Source organism: Manis pentadactyla, chromosome 4, assembly GCF_030020395.1.
Source record: "Manis pentadactyla isolate mManPen7 chromosome 4, mManPen7.hap1, whole genome shotgun sequence".
NCBI lineage: Eukaryota > Metazoa > Chordata > Mammalia > Pholidota > Manidae > Manis > Manis pentadactyla.
In genome coordinates, this window is record NC_080022.1 from 19,568,185 (window position 1) to 19,590,623 (window position 22,439).

Below are 22,439 nucleotides of genomic sequence, written 5' to 3' on the forward strand. Positions count from 1 at the left end.
ACTCTGAGATAGTTGAGTATATTTAGTATACAACAGGGGGGAGGGGGAAGGGAGAAAAAATGATAACAAATGAGGTAAATTTTTAACTTTTGGGGAATCTGGGTGAAAAATACAGGAATTCTTTTTATTCTTCTTGTAACTTTTCTATAAATCTGAAATGACCTGAAAATAAAAAGTTAAAACATTTTACCATCAATTATCTCCTTGGCTCTTCCTGTAAAAGTTGGAAGAGAAGGTCTTTATCACATCCTCATTTTACAAATGTAGCTATAAAGGTTTAGAGATCTAAGGCTACTTGTTCCGGCTGTTAAATAGTGTTGAAGTGGGATTTGAACCCAGATCTCCAGGCTTCAGCTCCAGGGCTCTTCCATGTGGGTGTGAGGGATCAATATTACCCAGTGCCTGACAGGGATGCACCCCTCTCTCAGGCTCTATCTATCCTAAGAAATCACATTATTCAAGCCATTATTACCACCACCCCCATCTCAAAATACCTAAGCAACACAAGTGGACCAGACCTGCTCTGTCTGCAACACGACCTGGGAAGGGTCTGTGGAGATGCCTCTGACTCAGGACTAACACACACCCGGGAAGGAGGTATCAGAGCCAACGAGGCCTCTCAGAGCAGCTGTGTGAGTCGATGAAGGAACGAACTGAGTGAATGGACACCTGCAAAGACTCCCATTTGGCCTTGGACAGTTGAGGTGACTCCTCTTTTGGAGGCGCAGCTCCAGCTCTCTGTAGCCCTCGACATACTTCCCTGGGAACCAAAGGACCCCTCACTCCCCTTGGCATTCTCATTACCCCTGGGCCAGCCAGCCACCCAGCTTACCCCGTGGACTACAGGGGTAGGAGAGGCTGCTCAAGGGGAAAGAGGTCGGGGCCGGGGGCTGGCTGATGTCTGAAGCCAGTAGGCAGGCTCTTGGAGCCCCTCTCAGACAGATCCAGCTCTTAGGGGGCCTGGAGCTTTCACAGTTTAGGAGGTCCTCTGTAAGAAAAGGAATATAAGATCATAAGTATAAAATGTATATAACAAGCGAATGTTTATTTAGAATGAGAAAAGTCATGATGACACACAAATTTTAAAGTTGAAAAATACCAAAAACATCTTAAAACATTTGTATTAATTAATTGCCTGCCACACCTCTGTACCACTTTCCAACAGACTAGGTGCTGATACATCCCATTTCAAACTCCCAACTGTGACTAAAATATCCTATTGTGCCTGTTTTATATCAGCATGTGTGCACGTGACTTGGATCCCCCCACAGCCTTGGGAGGGGCTCTGAAGCTTAAACTGAAGCTACTTCTGTTTCCCTCCTTTTGGACAAGAAGTTTTGAACTTGAGGGATGAAAAGGGATGGAAAGGGATGAGCAGGAATTCTCCCTCCCAAGGTTAATTGCTGTAGAAAGGCCTCAGAGAGCTGCTGGCTCTGTCCTCCCCTTCTCCAAAGAAGAAAAGCAATTAGGCCTTGAAAAGTTGAGTGCCCCAGCTGTTGCGTGTTCTGCAGTGGAAAAGGGTCAAACCTCTGAGTACAGCCACAAGCAACTTTCTTTCCCTCTGAAGGGGTCACACTCTTTCCTGACTCAGGGTCTTTACACATTTTTCCCACTGCCAGAAACACAACCCCTACACACCCCCTCTACACCTCTTTTTCACACTGTCACATGGTCAAAATTTAGGCAACTGTTAAGTCTCAGTTTAAAAGTTATTTTCTCAAGAAAGCTTTGTCTGATTCCTTTTTCCTTGAATCACTATAATTATTTATTTGCTGTAATCCTACCCTCCTAGCACCACGAAATCTGGGACCTTAGCTATCTGTCTGTCTCACTCGTCTGCATGTGTGCAGTCTGTGGCATAGGGCCTGGTGCACAGTGCCCGGCACACAGTGGTACTCAACCAACACTTTGCAATGAATGAATGAACAAAGAAACGGTTCTGGAGGGTGAGGGAAGGGGAAATATGGGGACAGAGCGCCCCCTGCTGGACACTGGAGTACCAGGGACCCAGTACTCCTCCGAGCAGGGAAGAATAACGGGCTGGTAAATTTCTCATCTGTGGGGTAATCTTGGATACCCCACCTCATGCCAAGACTGTTACCAGATATGCCTTCTCACTTCTGTCAGCTCCACCACAACCCTCTTCCCTGCAGAATCTGACCCCACGGTCCCACACACTGCCGACCACCTCACCCTCAGGCTCCACAGCAGCCATCGTCTGATCCTTCCTACAATTAATATCCTTCCCTCCTGGACCTTTAGTTTTGAATAGGAAGAGGCCCAGAGTCTTCCATCGATCCTCTCTCTCCTCCTCCCTAATCAATCAGTCAGAAGCGATTGGCTGGGGCACGGCGTGTGGAGAAGGAATGGTGGAAGCATGGAAGTTGGTGGGATGGGGGTGGGGTGGGTGGGTGTGTTTCTGAAACACGGTCCTGTTAATGTTACAGCCAGAGCGGTAGGTTTGTTCTTGGGGAGCTAGCGGAGGCGATGAAAAAAGACCTGGGATGAGATGTTTAGAAAATGGGGAACGAGAAATTCCTGTCTGCTGCTTTGACTGGAAAAGCTCAAAAAAACTCCAAACACACTGCACATTGCGGGGTGGTGGGGAGGAGTCATTGAAGGAGACTGGGCTGAGAAATGTAGGGTTTCAGTGAGGGAGGGAGGGTTTCAGCAAACAGGCTAGAGGCTCAAAGAGGAGCCTTGGGCGTTCAGGGAGGGGAGTAGGGGCCCAGTGCTAAGCATGTGGGCGGGGACAGAGGGGACAACGGGAAAGCTGGGGTGAGGGTAAGGAGAAGGGGGCGGGGTCAAGGGGAGGTGCAGGCCCTCTGGTGGAGAGGGGAGAATCGCCCACACCTGTATTTCTCCACCACGGTTTCCATCCCTGGCTCCTCCCCCAGCGGTGCCCCAAGTGGGGCTGGGGAAGAGGGACAGTTACTGAATGACCCTGAGTCCTGCTAGCTCTTTTGGGCAGCCTGTGGTCACCGGAGGACTAAAGGGGGCTGAAGCCAAAGTCCATGCTATTGATCTCTGGTCCCAAAGGTCAGCGTCATGGGCAGAGGAACTGGTGTTGCCTCGGGGGACCCCACAACTGTAGGGTCGTGCTGCACAGCCTGGTTTTGGTGACTACACTCGTGGCTCCCATGATCCCCCCACCACACACCTCCCATCCTGCCACCTGAAACTTCTTCCTGTGAGCTGTCTCAGAATAGACCCTTGGGGTCTGGATTTTTAAGTAGCTAGAGAACATAAAAGCAGAAACTTGGGTGGGATTATTTACTACTACTACGACCCCCAAGGCAAAGCCCTGGGAATCCATGAACTCCTTGGTGAGCTCAGTGGGAAAGCACCAGTCTGGTAGGAAGGATGCCACAATTTGCTGTGTGGCCTCGGGCAAACTACTTAACCTCTATAGATCTTAGTTTTCTTATCTATAAAATTAAGAGGTTGAATCAGCTCTAACATTTCTTCCAGATAAACAATCTAAGATACTAAGGCATTAAGTGGGGACGAGGTCTGGCAATAGGGGCTAAGGGTAGGCATTAGGTTAGGTTTAGAAGACAGTGAAAAGGATTCTTGTACTTAGAAATAAAACCTGAATTCTAATTTTGGCCATTATTAGCCATGGAATCTGGGTAAGTCATTCATTTATTCATCTGACAAATATTTAATAAGAAATTACTTTATTGCAAGCTTTGTGCTGTGTGCTGGGCCCACAGTGAACAAGAACAGACATAGTTCCTGGCTTATGGAGTTTACAGTCCAGTAGCCAGTGGGAGAAAAAGACAAATAAGCAAACAGAATAAAGTGGGGCAAATACTGTTATAGAAGTGCAGGGTACTATAAGAACACACGAGAGGGGTGTTGGGTAGGTGAGTGGGTGGGGGCAAAGAGATCCCTGGATGAAGTGTCATTTATGTTGGAGCCTAAAAAATAAAGAGTGATCAGCAAAGTGAAGTAAGAGAAATGGCGTTTTTGGCAGAGGGGTAAGCATGGGAAAACACCAGGAAGAGAGAGAGAGCAAAGAATATGGAGGCCCTAGAATGCTAATCGTGGCAGGAGTGAAGAGTGTGTTTGGAGGTAAGTCTGGTACAGGGGCAGAGACTTGCCTTACCTGCCAAACTGAGATAACCACATGCCTGTATTGTCTCCCTCCTTTTCCCTGTCCAAGGTCTGGTGAGATAATACATGGGAAAACACTTCACGGTTGCAAAGAGCATTGTACAGAGTAATGCACAGACAATGAAAAGAGGTTGTGGACCACTGAGGATCAAACTCGGTAAACCTGGCTTTAGGCTAACTTCCAGAGGAACAGTGGAAATTAACCAAAATTAAGACATTGAGCCTCTCACAAATTTTCCAAGGTCTCACAGCTGGGGAAGGGTGGACCTGGGGTTTGAACAGAAAGCTTACCGCAGAGTCTTTGCGCAAGAGGGAGGGAGCTTGTTCCAAAGACCCCAGTGGGAAAAGGCTATAGAAGTCAGCTTCAGTTCAATGGAGGAAAGAACTTTCTAACAATGCAACTATCAGGAGATGGACAAAGCTTCCAGAAGCAGTAAGCACCCTGTTGCTGAAGGTTTGTAAGCTAAGTTTAGAAAATGGTTGGGGTTTGGGAGGGGTCAGCATAGCAGAGTGATGAGTATGGCTTTGAAACTATCAAAAAAAGTAAGGTAAAAAATAACACACTCAAATGTAAGGTTCAGAAAATTTCCCATCCATGTGCCCTTTCTTAGGTGGTTACTTGAGGTTGTGCTCCTCAGTTGTGAGGCAAGAAAGAGGTTGACATGGGGTCCAGTGGCTCTAACCACCACAGTGAGAGGTTGTGAAGGTGACAGGGTGACAGCTGTAAAGCAAGCCCAGACAGCAGCCAGAAGGGAGGGCCTCAGGAAAGAGGCTTTGGAAAATGAGGGCCTATTGAAAGAGATAATATGATGGAGCCTTTGAAATAATTGAGGATATTTCATGACAAATATTGCAGAAAATATAAAGGCAGTTAGAGAGTACAGGGAAAGTAAAACTCAGAATAAGAAAAGAAATTTTGTCCTAGTATGCTACTTGACAATGCAGTGAGCATTTCCACACTCATAGCAATGTGGACTGGATATTGGTTATCAGTTTAGCTAAAAATGGTGATGTAACTGTGCTGGGAGGAAAGGGAAAGGGGAGGTGGGCCCTGTAAGAGAGGTGAGTCTTCATCCACCATAACAGGAAATCAATAGATAATATCTAAAATTGATAAATCAAGGAACAGAAGTGCATGCATATTATTTAGAGATATAGAAATATCCTCTAGAAAAAAATGACTCAAAGAGTGGTTTCCTCATGGGAGTGAAGGGGGTGGGGTAGTCAGGGCACTGTTGTTTTTCATTATAATTCTTTCAATACTAATTGATTTTTTTTTAACCACATGCATTAATTACTTTAACTATTAAAAAAAAAAGTAAAGAAAAATACTGGCCTGAGCTAGACCTGGAATGCACTCTTTGTGATACGTGAATCAAAGCAAGTCGCCTCATTCCACTAAGTTGCAGTTTTTGTTCAGTAAAATTAGGGTGGTTGAGAACAGACAGAGACAATACACATAAAGTGTTCAGTGCACACCTGATATATAACTAGCCTTCAATAAACAGTAACCTCAAAGTCAGGGAAAGGTAGGTTAAAGGTCTAGGCTAAGTAGTATTGGGGAAATGACAGCATTTGGTTAGACACCCAGCCTCCTGCCTCCGTGACATGTGACAATCATTGGAAACATTCAAATGGACACCCGGTGAATGGCAGCTGATGAGTTGTGACCCATAGACCAGATTAGAGTCCCAGTGAGGATCACTAAAAGGATCAGCAGCCATGAGGGAAATGACAATGGGCATGGCAAGTTCTACTGCAAGAGGACACCTGGTGAGTTAGTTACTGGACAGTGGGTACAGCAGGCTCATCATTCCCTCCTCTTGCCTGTACCTTGTGGGGGATGTGTCAGGAGGAAAAGATTTAGAGTCTGTCAGGGTGAGGGTCAGAGGTCAGCTGGGGTCAGGAAGTCTATTTCACTGAGGTCACTCTCGTCTCCTTTCAATGTAATGAAGCCATTATTGGTGAAAGCAAGTGCCTGGCATCTTGCTCTGTGAAGCAAGGCCCACATGGGGAGCAGGACTGAAAGAAGGAAGGGGACTCCCTTGGCTCATCCTCTTTCTGCCAATTCAACAGGCCTAAGAGGTGAGAGGTGCTACAATCCTGCTTGATGTAGGAAGCTCTAGTCCCTGGAGTGGGATAAAGATGACAGCATGGGGTGAAAACGCAGATATTTCTCAGTGTCATTAGGAATGGAGTCTCTTTACCTCCCTCCCTCTGTCTCTGTCTCTGTCTCTGTCTCTCTCTCTCTCTCACATACACACACACATCACATCACTTTAGAATGTCAAAAATGGATAATTCAACTCCCTCATTTTGACCTTAGAGAGCAAACAGGGCTCCTTTCTTGAAATCACAAAACAAATTAACAGGCTCGAACTACATATACTACACATTTTCCTCAATTATTTGTTTATTATCTGCCCATCTCCTGTAGAATATAAGCTCTATGAGGGCAGGTATTTTATGTTTTGTTCACTGGTGTATCCCCAATTCTTCAAAGGATGTCACCTGACACATAATAGATGCTCAATAAATATTTGTTAGGTAAATGTGTGAATGAACAGATGAATGAATGGAAACAGTGCACACTTTGTATTCCCTTCCTGATGAATTACAGAGCATATTACCATAGTAAAGGCTTTAAAAAATCCTGTATAGGAAACCTAGTTAATATACTATTTTCCAAATGTTTTCTATAGCAACTTTTTTTTTAAAAGGTTAGATGTATTCATCATCCCATTGGATTGAGTATCCTGAGGCACACATTGTGGGAAGTACTTTTCTCAAATTCACACCATCATTCATGTTAGCAGATGGCCAGTGCTTTTACCACAACCACCCTGGACCTCACCACAGAGTTCTCGGAATACTTCAGAAATAGGAGCTGGATGTGAATGATTGCCCAAAGGAGGACATGCTGTGGCTCTGGTCAGCTCTTTGATTTAGAAAGCCAAGGAGTTTTTGGAAGGGAGATAAATAGAAATGGCAGACAAGAGCTCTGGCCCAAGGAAGAGAAATGACAAGCTTAGGTCCTGTTTACTAATATCCAATATATAGTCTCCTTCCACAGCTGTTTTGCTTGCGTATATCTTAGTCCTCACCAGTAAATGGGGACAGCGCCAGTCATTATAACAGCATACTAGAAATGTGGCAAGAATGTGAGCTTTGGAGTCAAACGTGGGTTCGAATCTGCCTCTGCCATGTGTATTAGCTGAGCTGCACTAGGCAAGCTATATTGATTCATTAAGCTTCAGTTTTCTCTCCTGTAAGGTGGGAATATTAATATCTATTACTCAGAGTTATTGGTAGGCTTGAATGTGGTAAGAAATGAGCCTGTATTATTTCTTTTACTTTTTATTAAGATATCATTGATATACAGTCTTATGAAGGTTTCACATGAACAACATTGTGGTTACTACATTCACCCATATTTTCAAGTCCCCCCCACACCCCACTGCAGTTACTGTCCATTAGCTTAGTAAGATGCTGTAGAGTCACTGCTTGTCTTCTCTGTGCTATAGAGCCTTCCCCAACATTATGTGTGTTAATCATAATGCCCCATAATCTCCTTCTCCCTCCGTCCCCACCCACCATGAGCCTGTATTCTTACAAAATAATAGCTGTTATTATTACTACCTATCAGAATATAAGCTCCACAATAGTGGAATTTTTGTTTGTATTGTTTATTATTGTATTCTCAACATTTAAAACAATGCCTGTCACAGTGGCTAATAAATATTTTAAAAATGTTGAGTGAGTAATTATTATTACTAAGACTTCTTTCAGCTCTTCATTTTATGAAGACATGAATCTACACAAGAGGAACTTTGCAAAGTACTTTAAAGGAGAGATGTTCTTTTGTTGATACTAGACACCTCTGCCTTCTCTAAAGAGCCCCCTCTTTTTTTTCTTTTACCTAGATATTACTATTCCCAGAAACCAATACACAAGAAACTTGAAATACTTAGCTATATTAGGTCCTGTCTCTTCAACTAGACTACTTTCTTGGAAGGCAGGGGATGTTTTTTCTTTACTTTTAGGGGACACATTTTTGGTCATCACACTACTTAGTGCATATTACCTATCTGATTCCTTCACCAAATTTATGAGTTAGCACAATGACTGGGTACCTAAAAAGTTTTCATTGAGATGGAGATCCAAGAGAGGAAGAAGATTTGGTCAGGAGTCCCCATCTTCCCTATGGAAATAATCCACTGGAGAGGAGGAATCAATTATGTTGGGATCTATGTGTCCCTTCCTAAAGCATCCTCGGCTTCCACATATACAACTTTATGAGGTCCTGAACTCCTCTTTGGCTTGTATTGTTTAGACTTGAGAGAGGCAGCCTACGAGAATAAGTATTATGACTATAACATGCATTATTTCAGTCAAAGCCTATTCAGGAAATTCTTCTTGACTGTCTTTTGTGGGCTTGGCACTGTGCTGGGCACTGGTAATTTTTGGGGAGAAGATGCAGAAATAAAACCTGAATGGTTCCAGTCCTCAGGGAGCAAATGATCAGGGGGTTCTAGACCATAGAGACAAGCATATGCACAATAGCTATAATAAAAGTAATGATTTACATTATTAAGAGCTTGCTATATTAAGAACTATTTTAAAAACTTTACCTACATGAACTAAATTTATCCTCACAGTAACTCTGTTAAATATTCTCATTAAACCCACTGGACAGAGGTGGAAACTGAGGCATAGAGAGGCTTAAAAAGTTGCCCCAGGTCAGAGAGCTGTAAATAGTAGAGCTGATATTCATACATGGGCAAGCTGACACCAACTCCTGTGCTCCTATGAAAAGTGCTAATAATTAGGGAAATAATTTGAAAACAGAGATTAGTATCTCTACTACTCTGGTTTTCTTTGAATAAGAAAATATTATCTTCCCTTTCGCCACCCTCAATGACCAAAAGCATTGGATAACCGTTTTTCTGAAGGGGAACTTGAGACAACTGCACTGCTCTCACAGAATCATGTACTGATGGAAATGCTCTCTCTCTAGTGTTCAAGAGAGTCCCTTCATTCGTCTGAAGTGTGTCAGGATCACTGTGGGGTTGAGAATCGGGTTTTCTGGGAAGGACTTGGAGGTGGGAATGAAGAAGGCATTTTCAAAGCTGGGAGCTGGAAACTGGGAGCTGGGAGCCAGGAGAACAAGGCTTTTAAAATTCAGCACCGTGGACAGAGCTCCAGGAGCCCTCAGGACCCTGGACAGAGAAGTTGGTCGTGCCGGCCGAGGGGACAGCTCACATTTGAGAGCGGACCAAGCGAAACCAAAGCGCTAAATTCCCTTTCCCCTTCCTTTTTTTCAGCTGCACCTCAGTCACCTGCTCCTGAATCTTAGAAGCAGAGGTAGAGGGGGTGAATATATTTTAAGAGCGCTCTTAACGAGGGTGGGGGTGTGGAATAATACTCTTAAAATGAAGATTATACAAATAAAAATGCCTTTAGCTGATGTACTCGGAGAATTCTTGGAAGATCTAAATTCGGTCCTCAGTTGAGAGTGGGACATTGCTAACACAGTATGTTAATGACCTGTATTTTTTTTTAAGCTGAATAGCAAAGGGCTGCAGTTGTCCTTTTTGTTACCCAAAACTCTACCCCCATCCATTACCCTAAGTTTTAGTCTCTTGGAAAGCACTCCATGTAGAAGAGAGCAATAATCTTTCCACAGCTGCTTGCTCTTCTCTGCATCATCCCCTTCCCTATCCCCACAAACCCCTTTCCCTTTTTCTCAAATACACACGTGCCCGAGGGAACGGGTGCAGGGTGAGAAGCGGGAGGATTCTGCACAGTTGGAGAAAATTGAATTCAGAGCGAGCGGAGGCCCCGAAAGCGGGCTCTGTCCCTTTAAATGGGTTGTAGCAGTGGGGGAGGGGAACTGGCCGGAGCTGGCATTGTCCAGTTTGAACTGAGCACCGGAAGTGAAGGGGCAGGGCCAGGCCGTGCACTGAGCCCCGGGCCATTGTCCATCTCAGACGAGGGCACTAGCCAACCCCCTGGCCAACCTTTATCTCCTAGAACGGGAGGCCATCTCGTCAAATGAAGAGATCCCTTACTCCAGGTCCCCCATCAACCCCTCTGTGGGGAGGGAGCGCACTTTAGGATGGGACTGAAATGAGGAGGGTCTGGGAACTTGAGTGTCCGGAGTATTGGAGGAAATGCATCCACCCACCTACCCACCTAGTCCCTCTCCCAGCGACGGATAGGGACCGGACGAGGATGGGGGCAGGACGAGGGCAGCTGGCAAAGAACGAAACACACTTCAAGCTTCTTGGGAACCTTCCGCTCTCCCAGGGAGCTCCACGTGGGATCAATTTTAGACACAGATTTGAAAGGAAAAAAGGAAAGATTCTTTACACAGAATCAATTAGGAGTGCTTTAAGAGATCCACAAAAACTTAGTGGGAAACTCGGAGGCAAAGACGTTCAGTTAGTCGTCAGAGACGTTCAGTTAGTCAGAGACAGAATTTGAGAGGCAGTGCCTTGCTTGGTCAAGGCTGGAGATCAGCCCTGCCGGGTCTCCAAGCCTCCTCCCCTCTTCTCCATCCCAGGCTTCCTAGTGTCCTGAACTCCAGGTCTATCTAAGCACACTGGGGTAGGGGGTGAGAGCGGGTCAGCGCCAAGCAGCCGGGTCAGCTCGGAGGCCCGAAGGGAAGGGAGGGGGAGGGGCGCTTAAGGGCTGGGGGAGGGGGAGGGGTCATCCATTTCTTCCCTGACAGGTGGTTTGTGTCTCTGATTGGCCAGCGCTGCCAGGCTCACACCTCCCTCCCCCAACTCTCTGGAATGTATAATTATCTGCACGGGGGGGTGGGGGTGGTGTGTGAGTGTGAGTGTGTGTGTGAGCAGTCACATGGTTTTATAACTAACCCCCCATAAGCACCCCCACCTGTATGCTGCTTTGGGGACCCTGTTAAGTCCATAAAGTGCAGGATCCCAAATTCCGAGGGACTCAAGACTTCTAGGGCTGACGGCCCTCTTCTCCAGATGTGTGTGTATGGGGAGGGGGTGTCAAACCTCAAGGTTCTGAGAAGGGACACCCCAGAGGTGTCAGGGACTACAGCAGTGGGGGAGGGCCGGGGCTGGAGCCGGAGGGAAAGGGAGGGGAAAGAAGAGGGAGGGGAGGGGAGGGGGCTGCCCGCGGGGGGTTGGGTCATTGTCTTTTAGAATTTGGGAGCCTTTGAAAAGCCGTGGGCCCTCCCACCGCTATTGTGCTGGGGAAGATGTAGCAGCCTCTGCTCCGAGCCACCCCTTTGCCTCCGGACTTCTCTGGGGCCAGCAGCCGCCCGACCAGGGGCCCGGGGCCGCAGGCTCAGCCGACTACCATGGGCTCTGTGTCAAACCAGCAGTTTGCAGGTTCGAGCTCGGGACTTATTGGGGACACATCAGGCTGGAGGGGCTCCCCGGAGCCACATAAAAGGGAGGTGGGGTAGTGTCCCCCGGGTGGCCGAAGGACCCCAAGTCTGTGCAGCCTCCTGCTTCCAGGGAGCCACCTCTGGAACAAGGAACCCTGGTGTCCCAGCGGCGTGCACGCTGAGGCCACGGGGGTGGAGGGAGAGAAGAGGAGGGGCCTGTCCCGCTGTCTGTCCCTGGGCAGTTTGTTGTGGGAAGAGGAGCAAAACTTTTGGGGCACCACTGATCTCAGTGTAAGCTTGGGGAGCACGGGAGGAGGCTGAGACAGGTCTTTTCTCGCGAGCTGTTTGGTAGCTGTAGCTTCCTGGGTGACCACCCGCGGGCTGGACACCCGGGCCTCCCTGCCGGCTCTCTGAGAGGGCCTTCCAGTTCCGTGGCCCCCGGCTGAGCGCCCTCCCAATCTCCAGGTGGCTGCGCCAAGGCGCCGGAGGAGGCGCCGGAGGACGCCGCCCAGGCGGCAGAGGAGCCGCAGCTGTTGCACGGTGCCGGCATCTGTAAATGGTTCAACGTGCGCATGGGGTTCGGCTTCCTGTCCATGACCGCCCGCGCCGGGGTCGCGCTCGATCCCCCAGTAGATGTCTTTGTGCACCAGGTGAGACCGATTCTGGTAACTTTGCCGGGGGACGGGGATGTTGGTTCTCATATCCAAGGGTGAGCGGATGAACTCGGCTGTTGGATTGAGGGAGACCAAGGGCCCTCATTGTGCGTCCCTATCTTTGCCATGGCACCCCATTTCTGAGTCCCTGTTAGCTCCATAGGGACGAGAGTTGGGGCTAGAGTCGATAATCAGCACTCCCCTGCCCCCTTCCGGGAACCCCTTTGGCTTACCACGTGTCTCTTACCTCTTTCCCCGGGGGCAGGGGGCAGGGAGGTGACCCCGTGTGGCAGAAACTAAGGTTGTATTGTGCTTGCCAGTGGGGGAGGGCGAGTAGACCGGCCGGGGAAGCACATGCCCGGCCCGAGCAGGGCTTAGAACGCCAGGTCCTTTACTAACGTGTGAGTGCAGTTCCCTGCTTGGAAGAGGAAGAGGGAACGCTGCGACATCCAACAGGGGTAAAGATGGGAAGTCAGCTGGGTCTTATTACTGAAGTGGTCACCCAAAACTCGGGCCTTAGGGCTTTGGGTGGGTTTGGCAGATCCTTGAAGGATGTATTTGGGGGTTTGAAATCTCCTGGAGAGGACTTAACTCAGGCACACAGTTCACCTACTGGGTTTTTGCTGTCCAATTCCTGCCAGGAAGTAAAACCTAAGGAGCCCAGGCTTGAGATTCCTGGGCCAAGTTGGGAGGGAGTTAGGTGGCAACCCCAAGTTCTCAGTGAAAGCAAGGCAGCACAGTGGGGGTGAAATTCAGTGTCGCTGGGCAGGGGGTGGAGGGAGATTAGCCTCTGGACCTTCTCTTGGCATTTATGGCCCCAGACAGCCATTGATTGCTGTCCTAACATTCTGGCCTGGAACAAGGAGCCACAGACTTCAGGTTTTCCTCCTCCCTGGCCTTCTCTTCCTCTCACCCCTTCCTTGAACATCTTACAAGTGTTGCTGTGGACACCAGCCGCCCCCAACTATATAAAGGAAGTTGCTGCCTGTGTGTCTCTTCTGCCTTCGGAGGTTTGGGGCTGTACCTAGGCAAGAAGAAATAGCTAATCCTTGGCCCAGGAGGTTGACACCCACGCCGGACAAGGAGGGGTTACTTGAAGGAGGTTGGCTTTAGGATCTGTGGGGGAGGGGAAAGGAGGATGTGGGGATTAGGGTTGGAGCCAGAGAGATGGTATTCTGGAGGGGGATGGGTGAAGAAGGGAGATGCTGGGTGGACTAGTTGGAGGCAGCAGGGAAGTCTCTCCGCGTGGCCCTCCCTCTGAGGACACAGAGTAGGGGAAATGAGGGGGAGAGGATGCAGGGAGATGGGAACCTGCCAGTTAAAGATGGGGGCTGTGGTTGTTACTGGGCTGCTTGAGTATATTTGCTATGAGGGTCTGCAGCAGGATGCCTCTGTACCTCCTTGCTTCACCCTGTCCTCCCCCCAACACACGTACACACTTTATCCCCCAAAGGACAACTAATTCTGCTGGTGGCTTGGCCTTCCTCCCTGTCTCATTTGCATATGCGAATGATAACCCGCAGGAAGTAATTGTGGGAGAAAGAAGGGAATTGGCCTCTTTAGATCTATTAAATCACTTTATTACAGGAACCAGCTTTGAATGGCCCTCCTCAGCGGGGTGGCCAGCTCCCCCACTCTCCCATTTATCTGATCACAAAGAGATTAAAATCTCTCCCAGTCTGGAGATGGACTGGACAGTTTGCCCAACTTTGGGAGGCTTGGAATAAAAAAGACCCAACTTTTTCTTGCCTCCCTTCCAAAGACTACTCGCTACACTGAGGGTAGAGGGGATCATAGCTCTTCATCTGGGGTTCCTTGGTGATACCGAAATCCCTTAGAAGGTTGTCCTGAGCAAATGGCTCTGTCCCTCAGCCCACTTAATGTTAGGATCGAAAACAATTGGAAAATACTGGTTGGCATACAAGAAAGAAGGGATCCTCGGGTTTGGGGAGTGGAGCCTGTCCAGGGGCATTCCACAGTTGAATAAGTTATCAGGAGGGAGCTGAGCTGGAATAAGGAATCGGAATTGCCTCCTTAACACCCCCTCCACCCAACAGTCACCAAGGACTGGCTGGTGGAAATTCCCCAAGCCTTACCTGGTAGCTGTGTTTATATGGTAACTTGCCACCAGGGCTTGGGTTGGTCCTCAGCCCCACCAGAGTGGCAAAGTTAGACTGATGTTTACATTCCTTGCACTTGAAAATTTTGAAATAACTCTCTCGGGATCTAATGTAGAGGAATTAATTAGATGCAGGTGATCCCTAAAAATTGTTCTAGGGAAAGAAATCCCTGAAGTGGAAGGAAGGGTAAGGCAGTCTCTTTAACAAGAAAACCTCTTTGGCTGCCTGTAGTGGACACCCTGGAGTTGGGGTGTATAGGTGGTAAGGATAATTGTCCCAAGATAACATCTGCCCAGGGGAGAGGATTGGAAGCCCCCTTCTAAGAAAAGAGAAAGTGGAGGAAGCAATTGAACATTTTATTTTCCCTTCCAAGGTTGGGCCTGTTTGGTTCCCAGAATACTGTTCACTAATGTTCTTATGTTCCCTCTCAATGCACTTCCCCCCACCCCACCCCTATGCCAGGAATGGGTCAGTGGGAAAGAAAACCCTCCCTTAGCCTTAAAAAGGAAAAAAAGCAGAGAGATTTTTCTAACTACTGTTTTACTCAGCCACACATCTTGATATCTAGAACTCTGCCTGCCCCTGGGGTTTGAGGAATTCAAGAATCATAATGCATATGGCCAGTACTTAAATCACTGTTTCTCAACCTCTGCACTACTGACATACTTTGAGAAGGAAAATCCCTTGTTCTGTGCCATCCCTCAGCCGTGATGACCAAAAATGTCTCCAGACATTCTCCAAATGTCCGCTGGAAGGCAAAATCACTCCTGTTTGCGAACAGTTACAGAGGGAAAGCTGGATCAAGTAAGAGCTAAACTTGTATATTTTCCTGAGATCACCAGCATTTCCATGACTATGTTAAGAATTCGGTCTCAATTCCTGTTTCCTGTGGCTCAACTCTCAAACCCTAAAGATTTGTAGAAACAAAGTGGGAACAAAGCTCCCTGCTTTTTCTCCCACAGGTCCTCAAAACTCCAGTAAGTTTAAAATGGCTTTCTGGCTAAAATGCTGTATTAGGAGGCCTGGAGGCAAAAGAAGAGCCCAACTTTGACCAAGGGATCAAGTCTGGATTAGAAACAAATTTTAATACTGAGAAACTGTTGAAACTGCTGAAGCCACGTGGCTTACTTTGTGGCCAGAGCAACCTGAGGCAGCATCTAGTTGAGGACTCCTGGGTTTGGCGGGTGGGCAGGGTGGGGGAGAAGAATGTAAAGGGATCTTTCCCACCTTGCTTATAACCTTACTGTTGCCTCAAATTACTCACCTCATATCTAGTTAGTGATGTACCTGTCTTATCTCCTCCCCCAAACTAATCTCTTCGGAGAGAGACTAGCTATCTGCTTAGTTGATAGCTAGTCTTCTAGTATGCACTTGGTGGGCTGAAGGAATGAATACTAAATAAATAAGGGGTTCCTGAAGCATCAGTAGTACACTAACAATTTGGGGGTCCTTGTCAGTGGAGATCTCCAGAGAGAAAGGCTGGAGATGGGAATGTTAGACTGATAGCTGTTCTCTTTCTGGACTAGCATCTAGAATAGGATCTGGCACTTAGTAGATAGACTATGAAAGTTTGTGGAGTGAATTTCAGTGGGTCACAGTGTTGAGCCAACAAGAAGATCCTCTTGTTTTTGCCCAGGGACTGGTAGCCATGGGTTTGTTGGTAACTTCAGTTATTTCATTTCCGTCTTAATTGAAAAAAATTAAATTTCTCAAAAAGAAAATCACTTTATGAAGTTGGTAGAGAAGTACACAAGTGAGTTTGAGCACTGTGTGATCTCCTTGGGTCCTCTTTCTGAAGAGACATGCTTTCTAGACAGTGTCCCAAGTAAAGTCTATGCCATCCTAAATAAAGCTTCCAGTATGCAAAATTTACTTATACCTTATAGTTGGTGACTATACTGCATGCCCTGTAAGTGGTTTTCAGTGGCTTTCCCAGGGCAAGATTGTTTCTTGAACATTCCTAGTCAAACTAATCACACTCCCCACCCTCCTGGAATTCCATGTTTTTTGGGGAAAACTGCCTTGGGCAAAACCTTCACCCCTCCCTTCTTCCTGCAGGCATAAATAACAATTACTATCTGTGTTAAGGCTGTCTGGGAGGTCGGGAGATGAGGGAGAGGAGGAGAAAACTTTCAAGAATAGAACATAATTAGTCCAGAATAATTTTAAATTATCTCCGCTTGCAGTTACTTAATTCAGACAGGACACGTAAGTCCAAGGAGAGTAAATAAATGGCTTTTGTAAACAGTAAAGCATAAGAACAACTGGGTTTCTGGATTAAAACTTCCAAGATTCCTTTCTTCTCCAGAAGCTTTCTTCTGCACTCCTTGAGTGGGTGGGGATCTGGTGAGAACTAAGCGCCCCATCCTTACAGGGATCCATCCTGAAGTGCAGTCCCTTTGAAACTCCTTCCTGAGGACAGAGAAGATTCCCGCCCCAAGGAGCCAGGGAGGTAAATTTAGGTGATCTCTTCCTACTCACAGTTCAGAACCAGGCTGCTCTTTCCTTCTCCAGCCTTCTGGATGCCTCTGTGCGGACGGGCTGATGTGCAGCACCATCTGGTGGAGAACTGCAGGCAGGAGCTGGTGGTTTCTGGCTGTGGCCCAGCAGAGGTGATTTAGGCGGTTGTCTGCCTGCAGTCTTCGGTTCTGGACAGACCTCTTTACCCCACCCTCCCTGACAAACACACACCACCAAAGAAACTGCTTCTGGGAGAACCAGTTGGTTTCCTAGCCCCTACCGAACCCTATCTAAAGGAACAAAGCTAAGGTCTGACTGGGGACTCCTCCGGACTGAGGATCACTGAGCTTGCTGAGCATTTGGGCAGAGCGCTTAAACCCCTCTGCCTCCATGGCTGTAGCCGTAACCTCGGGGTCATAATAAGGCCTACCTGACAGACTTGGTGTTAGGGTCGAATATTAAGCCTGATCCCCTGCTGTTAAACAGATAATTAAAGAACCAGAATGGGTCCAGCTTACATAGAGCAGAAAAAGGGAGCAGAAGACCTAAGTCCTTCACTGCCATCCAAAAAAAATTCCTATAACTGTTCTGTCTTGTTAAATGCCATCTTCCCCTAAGCAGTGGGCCCCCCCTGTAGGTTGCCCACCCTCCTACCTTGAACAGAATAGGAAAGGAAGATGGAAGGTCTGCCTACTCCACTCACCTTTAAGCTAATTTATCTGAATAAATAACCCTAATTGAGGTTCTTCTGTAAAGAGTTTGACTGAAGGCTCTTCGAGGGAGGGGGTCATGTGCCCTTCTGTTCCTAGAATGGTGGGGTGGCAGGTCAGGGAGAAGGAAAGATGGCTGCTGGCACTGACTTTGGCACACTGGCAAGCCTGACTGGTGAATAAAGGTGTCTCTGTATCCCATTTCTCTCACAGTGACCATAACTTTAACGTGGGGAGAAAGGAAGGAACTGGTGAATGTGGGGCTGGGGGGGCCTAGAGGGGGATCTGCAGCTTCTGGAACTCCAGGAATCTGACCACCAGAACCGACCAGTGTCAACTCTTTGTTTCCTGGGGTTGGGCTCTATTGGGGGAGCTCAAGCCTTGCCCCTCCCCCTCAGGCCTTTTCTTTTTTGGAGGGGATGGGGAGAGGGGCGGGGCCCTGCTTTGTGTGTGGTTGGAGGTGGGGTGGGGGTGGTAGCAAGAATTTCAGGCTGCTTTCTGATGGAGGCCCTGAGAGGCCAGCTCAGTGGGGCTGCATGGTGATTACCTATCTGATAAGAGAGGAATTCAAACTATGTGGTTTAGAAAGGGGTGGGGTGGGGGCAGGGAGCCACCCCTGTAGACCACCAGTTGAAATCTTGGTGGGTTGTGGTAAGGAGCCTGTAGGAGTAGTTTTTTTTTTACTTTGAAAGTCTTAAACAGACTGCAAATCCTCCAGTGATGGAGTGGAGTGGGTGACCTGAAAGGACTAGTCCATTTCTTCCTCTCCTCTGACACTATCATGTTGCTCTCACAGTAAGCCTATGAGGTGCAGATGGAGTTACCCTGAGTAAACAGGAGCTCAGGGAAGGGGTATTTTCCTGAATTTCCACAACTAGTTGGTGATGAAAACCAGAGCAAAAGTTGAGTCTCTTGACACTTGGTTCTCAGTGTTAACTGCCTGGATCCAGTCTGGAGAAGTTGGTGATAATTGCCACTCACTGAGGATTTATGTGCAGTAGGCTGTGTTAACTACTTTTCCATGCATAAAACCTCACAGCACCACCATAAAAATAGTATTTACTCCATTTTGTGGGTTAGCACAGAAAGGAGGGAATCGGGCACTCAGACTCCAAATTCTTGTCTTTAATCACTTATCTGCTGAATCACAGCTGGAACTTGGGAGTGTCTCAGTTTAAGAGCCCACTAGGCAAATGGGAGAAGCTGAGATTGCCTGGGTCAAGAATGCTCTTAGTCTTGCACCTCCTGACTCACTGGCTTGTCCCAGTTCAATAAGAAACAAGTCCAGTCTAACTTCACGTTCAGGGTAGTTACCTTGCAAATACACCTTGTTGACCTTTGGCCTTTCTGCAGTGCTTTGATGGCTCTACCCCTTCCCTCAATCAGCATTAGATTTGGGGTGCGAGGGTCGTTGTGTCCCTGGCTATTCCTATGGGAATAAAAAAAAAAATGAAAGACTCCCTAACCTTCGGAATGTTTCTATGATGTAAGTGGTGGACAAAGGCTACGGATAATACATGAAGTATTCAGAGCACATGTTTCTGATGTTTCCATGCCCACATAATCTTCATTAGAGCCTTAGGTGGGTAGCTTATTGTTACCCTATTCTCTAAGGGATCTGAGGCGCAGATGTGAGTGAGGTCACACAGCTAGAAATGGGTAGAACCAATATTTCCTGAACCAGACACACAGCACCTGAGCCTGTGCTCTTAACCCAGGACCTCAGTGGAAATTTTGTCTTAAGGAATACATCTAAATAAAAACAAAACCATAAATGATTGAGAAATTGGTGATCCCATCTGGCTGAAGAGCATGTTTCACCTAAGTCCCAGTTTGAAATAATTAACATCTACACACATCACCAACATAAAATACTAACACTACTTTTTCATGTTCCCTCGAGCTAGGACTAGGTATACAGTGGCCCCTTTTGCTTCTCTGAACCTCCGTGTTCTATAATGACTACACCTTGTTGACATTTGATGAGTTCTTTCAATGTTTTACCGTAATGGAGGAAGCTGTAATTAAGTCTGTTCTGACAAGGATCTGGAAGAGGCTGTCACCTCCATTAATGTGGTGGTGTTGATGCTGTAAGTGGCAAGGTGAAATGGGCTGTGAGCTTCAAAGCTTCTGACCCTGGGTTCTTCTGACCCTGGTTTTGCCACTCAACTAGCTGTGTGAATAACTCCCTAACCCCAACCTTTGTTTTTTTAAAGGATTCTGCCAAGGCTTTTTGCAGGTGTCAGTATTTTGAAATTTTGGTGCAGACATGCAGTGTTTCAATGGGATTGTTCCAACCCATTCTAAATCTTCTTTTTTTTCCCTTCGACAATTTTACCTGGTAATCTTTCCAAGTCAAATAATTAAAACGACTTCCTTGTTCATTAATTCATCCAAAAATGTACTAGGCATTATTGAGGTGTCAAAATCCAGCCATGACTTAAACAAGGACTTTATGTTCATTTTAATGGCTGCATGGTGTTTTTTTACTAATGAGACCTTGAACATACACGGTATGCTAAATCCTGCAAATTACCTATTTATATTGTTTTGTGATTCTTCTTTCTTTGAGTAGCTTTTTGTAGTTCTATCAGTCTATTTGTCTTTTACAGTTTTTTTTTTAAACATTTAGAAATTTAATTCCTCTGGAATGTATTTTGCATACACATTAAGGATACAACTCGCTTCATTTCCAAATGGATAGCTAATTTTCTCAACAGTTTTATTGGATTGTTTTTGTCACCTATTTGATTTCTCTGTATATACTTGGATCTCAATGGCCTTTGCCTTATAATTTGCCTTACAAATGCATCTGCTTAGGTCATACTATCTTTTACCTTCAATTTAAAGGAACATTATTTTGATAAAACTTCAAACTTGAAAAAAGGTTGCAAGAATAGTACTAAAAGCTCCTATAACCTTTACCTATATTAATTAATTAGTCATTTCAGCCCATGTGCTTGATCATTCTTTTCACTATGTAGGCTTTTTCTTCTTAACCATAAATTGTTTTCACCTCTAAATATGTTAGTGTATAGTTTCTAAACTACGGTCAATAACTTTCCATGATGTACAGTGATCGAGGTCAGGGAATTTAACATTCATGTATATCTACATTCCATGTGCAAATTTTAAGAGTACCTAGTATTTTTCCTGTTCCAGGATCCAATCCAGAATCAGACACTGCACTTAATTGTTGCATTTCTTTACTTAGTCAGGCTTTGTCTTTTATGACCTTTTCATTTTTGAAGCATACAGGCTTTTATATTTTAAGATTTTATATTTGTTGATTTCTTAAACGTGCTGTTTGAGTTTTCCTTCTGTTCTATTTTACTTAGAACTTCAAATGAGAATAGCTGTAAAAAATGTTATGGCATCTGTTTATGTAATGATTATTATATAATGTATAATCTTAATGTAATGTAGATTCCTTGTTCTTGATTGTGGTGGCTCCTTGAGGCAGTTTCTTTACTGATAAACTGAAGTGTTAATTACACTTGTTCTTCCTACCTTACAAGAATATGTACATGCAGTTTTTCAGTGATAATAGAGATGGACATTAAAATCTACCATGTTTCCCTTCTCCAGAGTAAGCTGCACATGGAGGGCTTCCGGAGCCTGAAGGAGGGTGAGGCAGTGGAGTTCACTTTTAAGAAGTCGGCTAAGGGCCTGGAGTCTATCCGAGTCACTGGCCCTGGTGGGGTGTTTTGTATTGGGAGTGAGAGGCGACCCAAAGGGAAGAACATGCAGAAGCGCAGATCAAAGGGAGACAGGTATGGATGGGAAGGCCATTTGCATGGTTGGTAGGGATGTGCTGAGAGTGGGGAGAGCTCTCCCAGTCTTGTGCTTTTCTTGGACTAGGTTGCCAAAGATAAAGCCTGTGTTCAGTCCCTGGCAATTTTAGGATGGCTGGGATACTTGGCATTGATGTGGGAATGTGGGAGACACACACAGAGAGGGTGCTTGATGACTAGCTCTTCTACTTGACAAGGAATTAACTCTGAGCTCTACTTCAACTGCTAAGTAGGGTAGTGATACTAACCTCTCACAAGATAATTTTCGAACAAGGGGAAACTGTGGATGGGAAAGTAGGGGCAAGATCTGTACCTGGTGCTTCTTCACCAGGTCTCCAGATGGCTGGTTGCTTTTATCTTGGCTTTGCTTGAACAGATTATGTAGTATGACTCTCTTTATTTCTTCAGTATTTTCAATGAATGACAGGCATAGTTTTAAAGGGTATGGTAGTCTTACCTATCCCCCTAATTGCAGTTCCCAGGTGGGTCTGTGATTTTTGTTCGGTAGTTAACATGAATCTGAAGATATTATCTAGACAATTACAAATTTGGGAAGAACTTAGAGATACCTAGTCTATTCCTCCTTTTATAAGTGGGGAAATTGGTCTCCAGAAAAAGAAGTGAGTATAGTAACTAGACCAGAGCTTAGTTGTCCTCACTCAGAGAAAGGTTTCTGATCTCTTCTCATTCCTATCTCAAATTTACCATCCTGTTTTGTACTAGGTGCTATAACTGTGGAGGTCTAGACCATCATGCCAAGGAATGCAAGCTGCCACCCCAGCCTAAGAAGTGCCACTTCTGCCAGAGCATCAGCCATATGGTGGCCTCGTGTCCACTGAAGGCCCAGCAGGCCCCCAGCTCACAGGGAAAGCCAGCCTACTTGCGGGAGGAAGAAGAAGAGATCCATAGCCCTTCCCTGCTCCCAGAGGCCCAGAATTGAGCCACACTGCATGGGAGCTATCCTTTTGCAAGCAGGAAGTTTCGAGGAGCAGGCATCAATCCGGCAGAGTGGAGAAAGTGGGGACAGGGTGGGCAGGGGGAGCTGGCACTGCCATGTATCTCAGGCCAGTGTCCACAGCATCACCCCCTCTTCCCTCTTGACGGGGGGAAGGGGTGAGGCAAAGGAACTCCATGCTCCATCCAAATGCACATGAGGGCTTTGGGGGAAATCCCTCCTTGCATTCTTTATCTGAGTCTCTATTCCCAAAATATCCAGC

At 46.5% G+C, this 22,439-nt stretch overlaps 1 protein-coding gene across 1 annotated transcript; it reads left to right on the forward strand.

Moving 5' to 3' along the window:
- The first annotated feature begins 11,455 nt into the window (after positions 1-11,455).
- On the forward strand, positions 11,456-22,162 carry LIN28A (lin-28 homolog A). The gene is made up of 4 exons (XM_036914272.2): positions 11,456-11,486; positions 11,951-12,135; positions 21,017-21,201; positions 21,946-22,162. Exons 1-4 carry the CDS (start codon positions 11,456-11,458, stop codon positions 22,160-22,162), a joined length of 618 nt encoding a protein of 205 aa, XP_036770167.1.
- Positions 22,163-22,439: the final 277 nt, after the last annotated feature.

What these genes read in the sequence shown, in the direction of transcription:
- LIN28A (XM_036914272.2), top strand. Translation starts at nt 11,456, where the DNA reads ATGGGCTCTGTGTCAAACCAGCAGTTTGCAG. An exon ending in TAGATGTCTTTGTGCACCAG is followed by an intron (nt 12,136 to 21,016) that starts GTGAGACCGATT and finishes TCCCTTCTCCAG; the next exon opens with AGTAAGCTGCACATGGAGGG. An exon ending in CGCAGATCAAAGGGAGACAG is followed by an intron (nt 21,202 to 21,945) that starts GTATGGATGGGA and finishes GTTTTGTACTAG; the next exon opens with GTGCTATAACTGTGGAGGTC.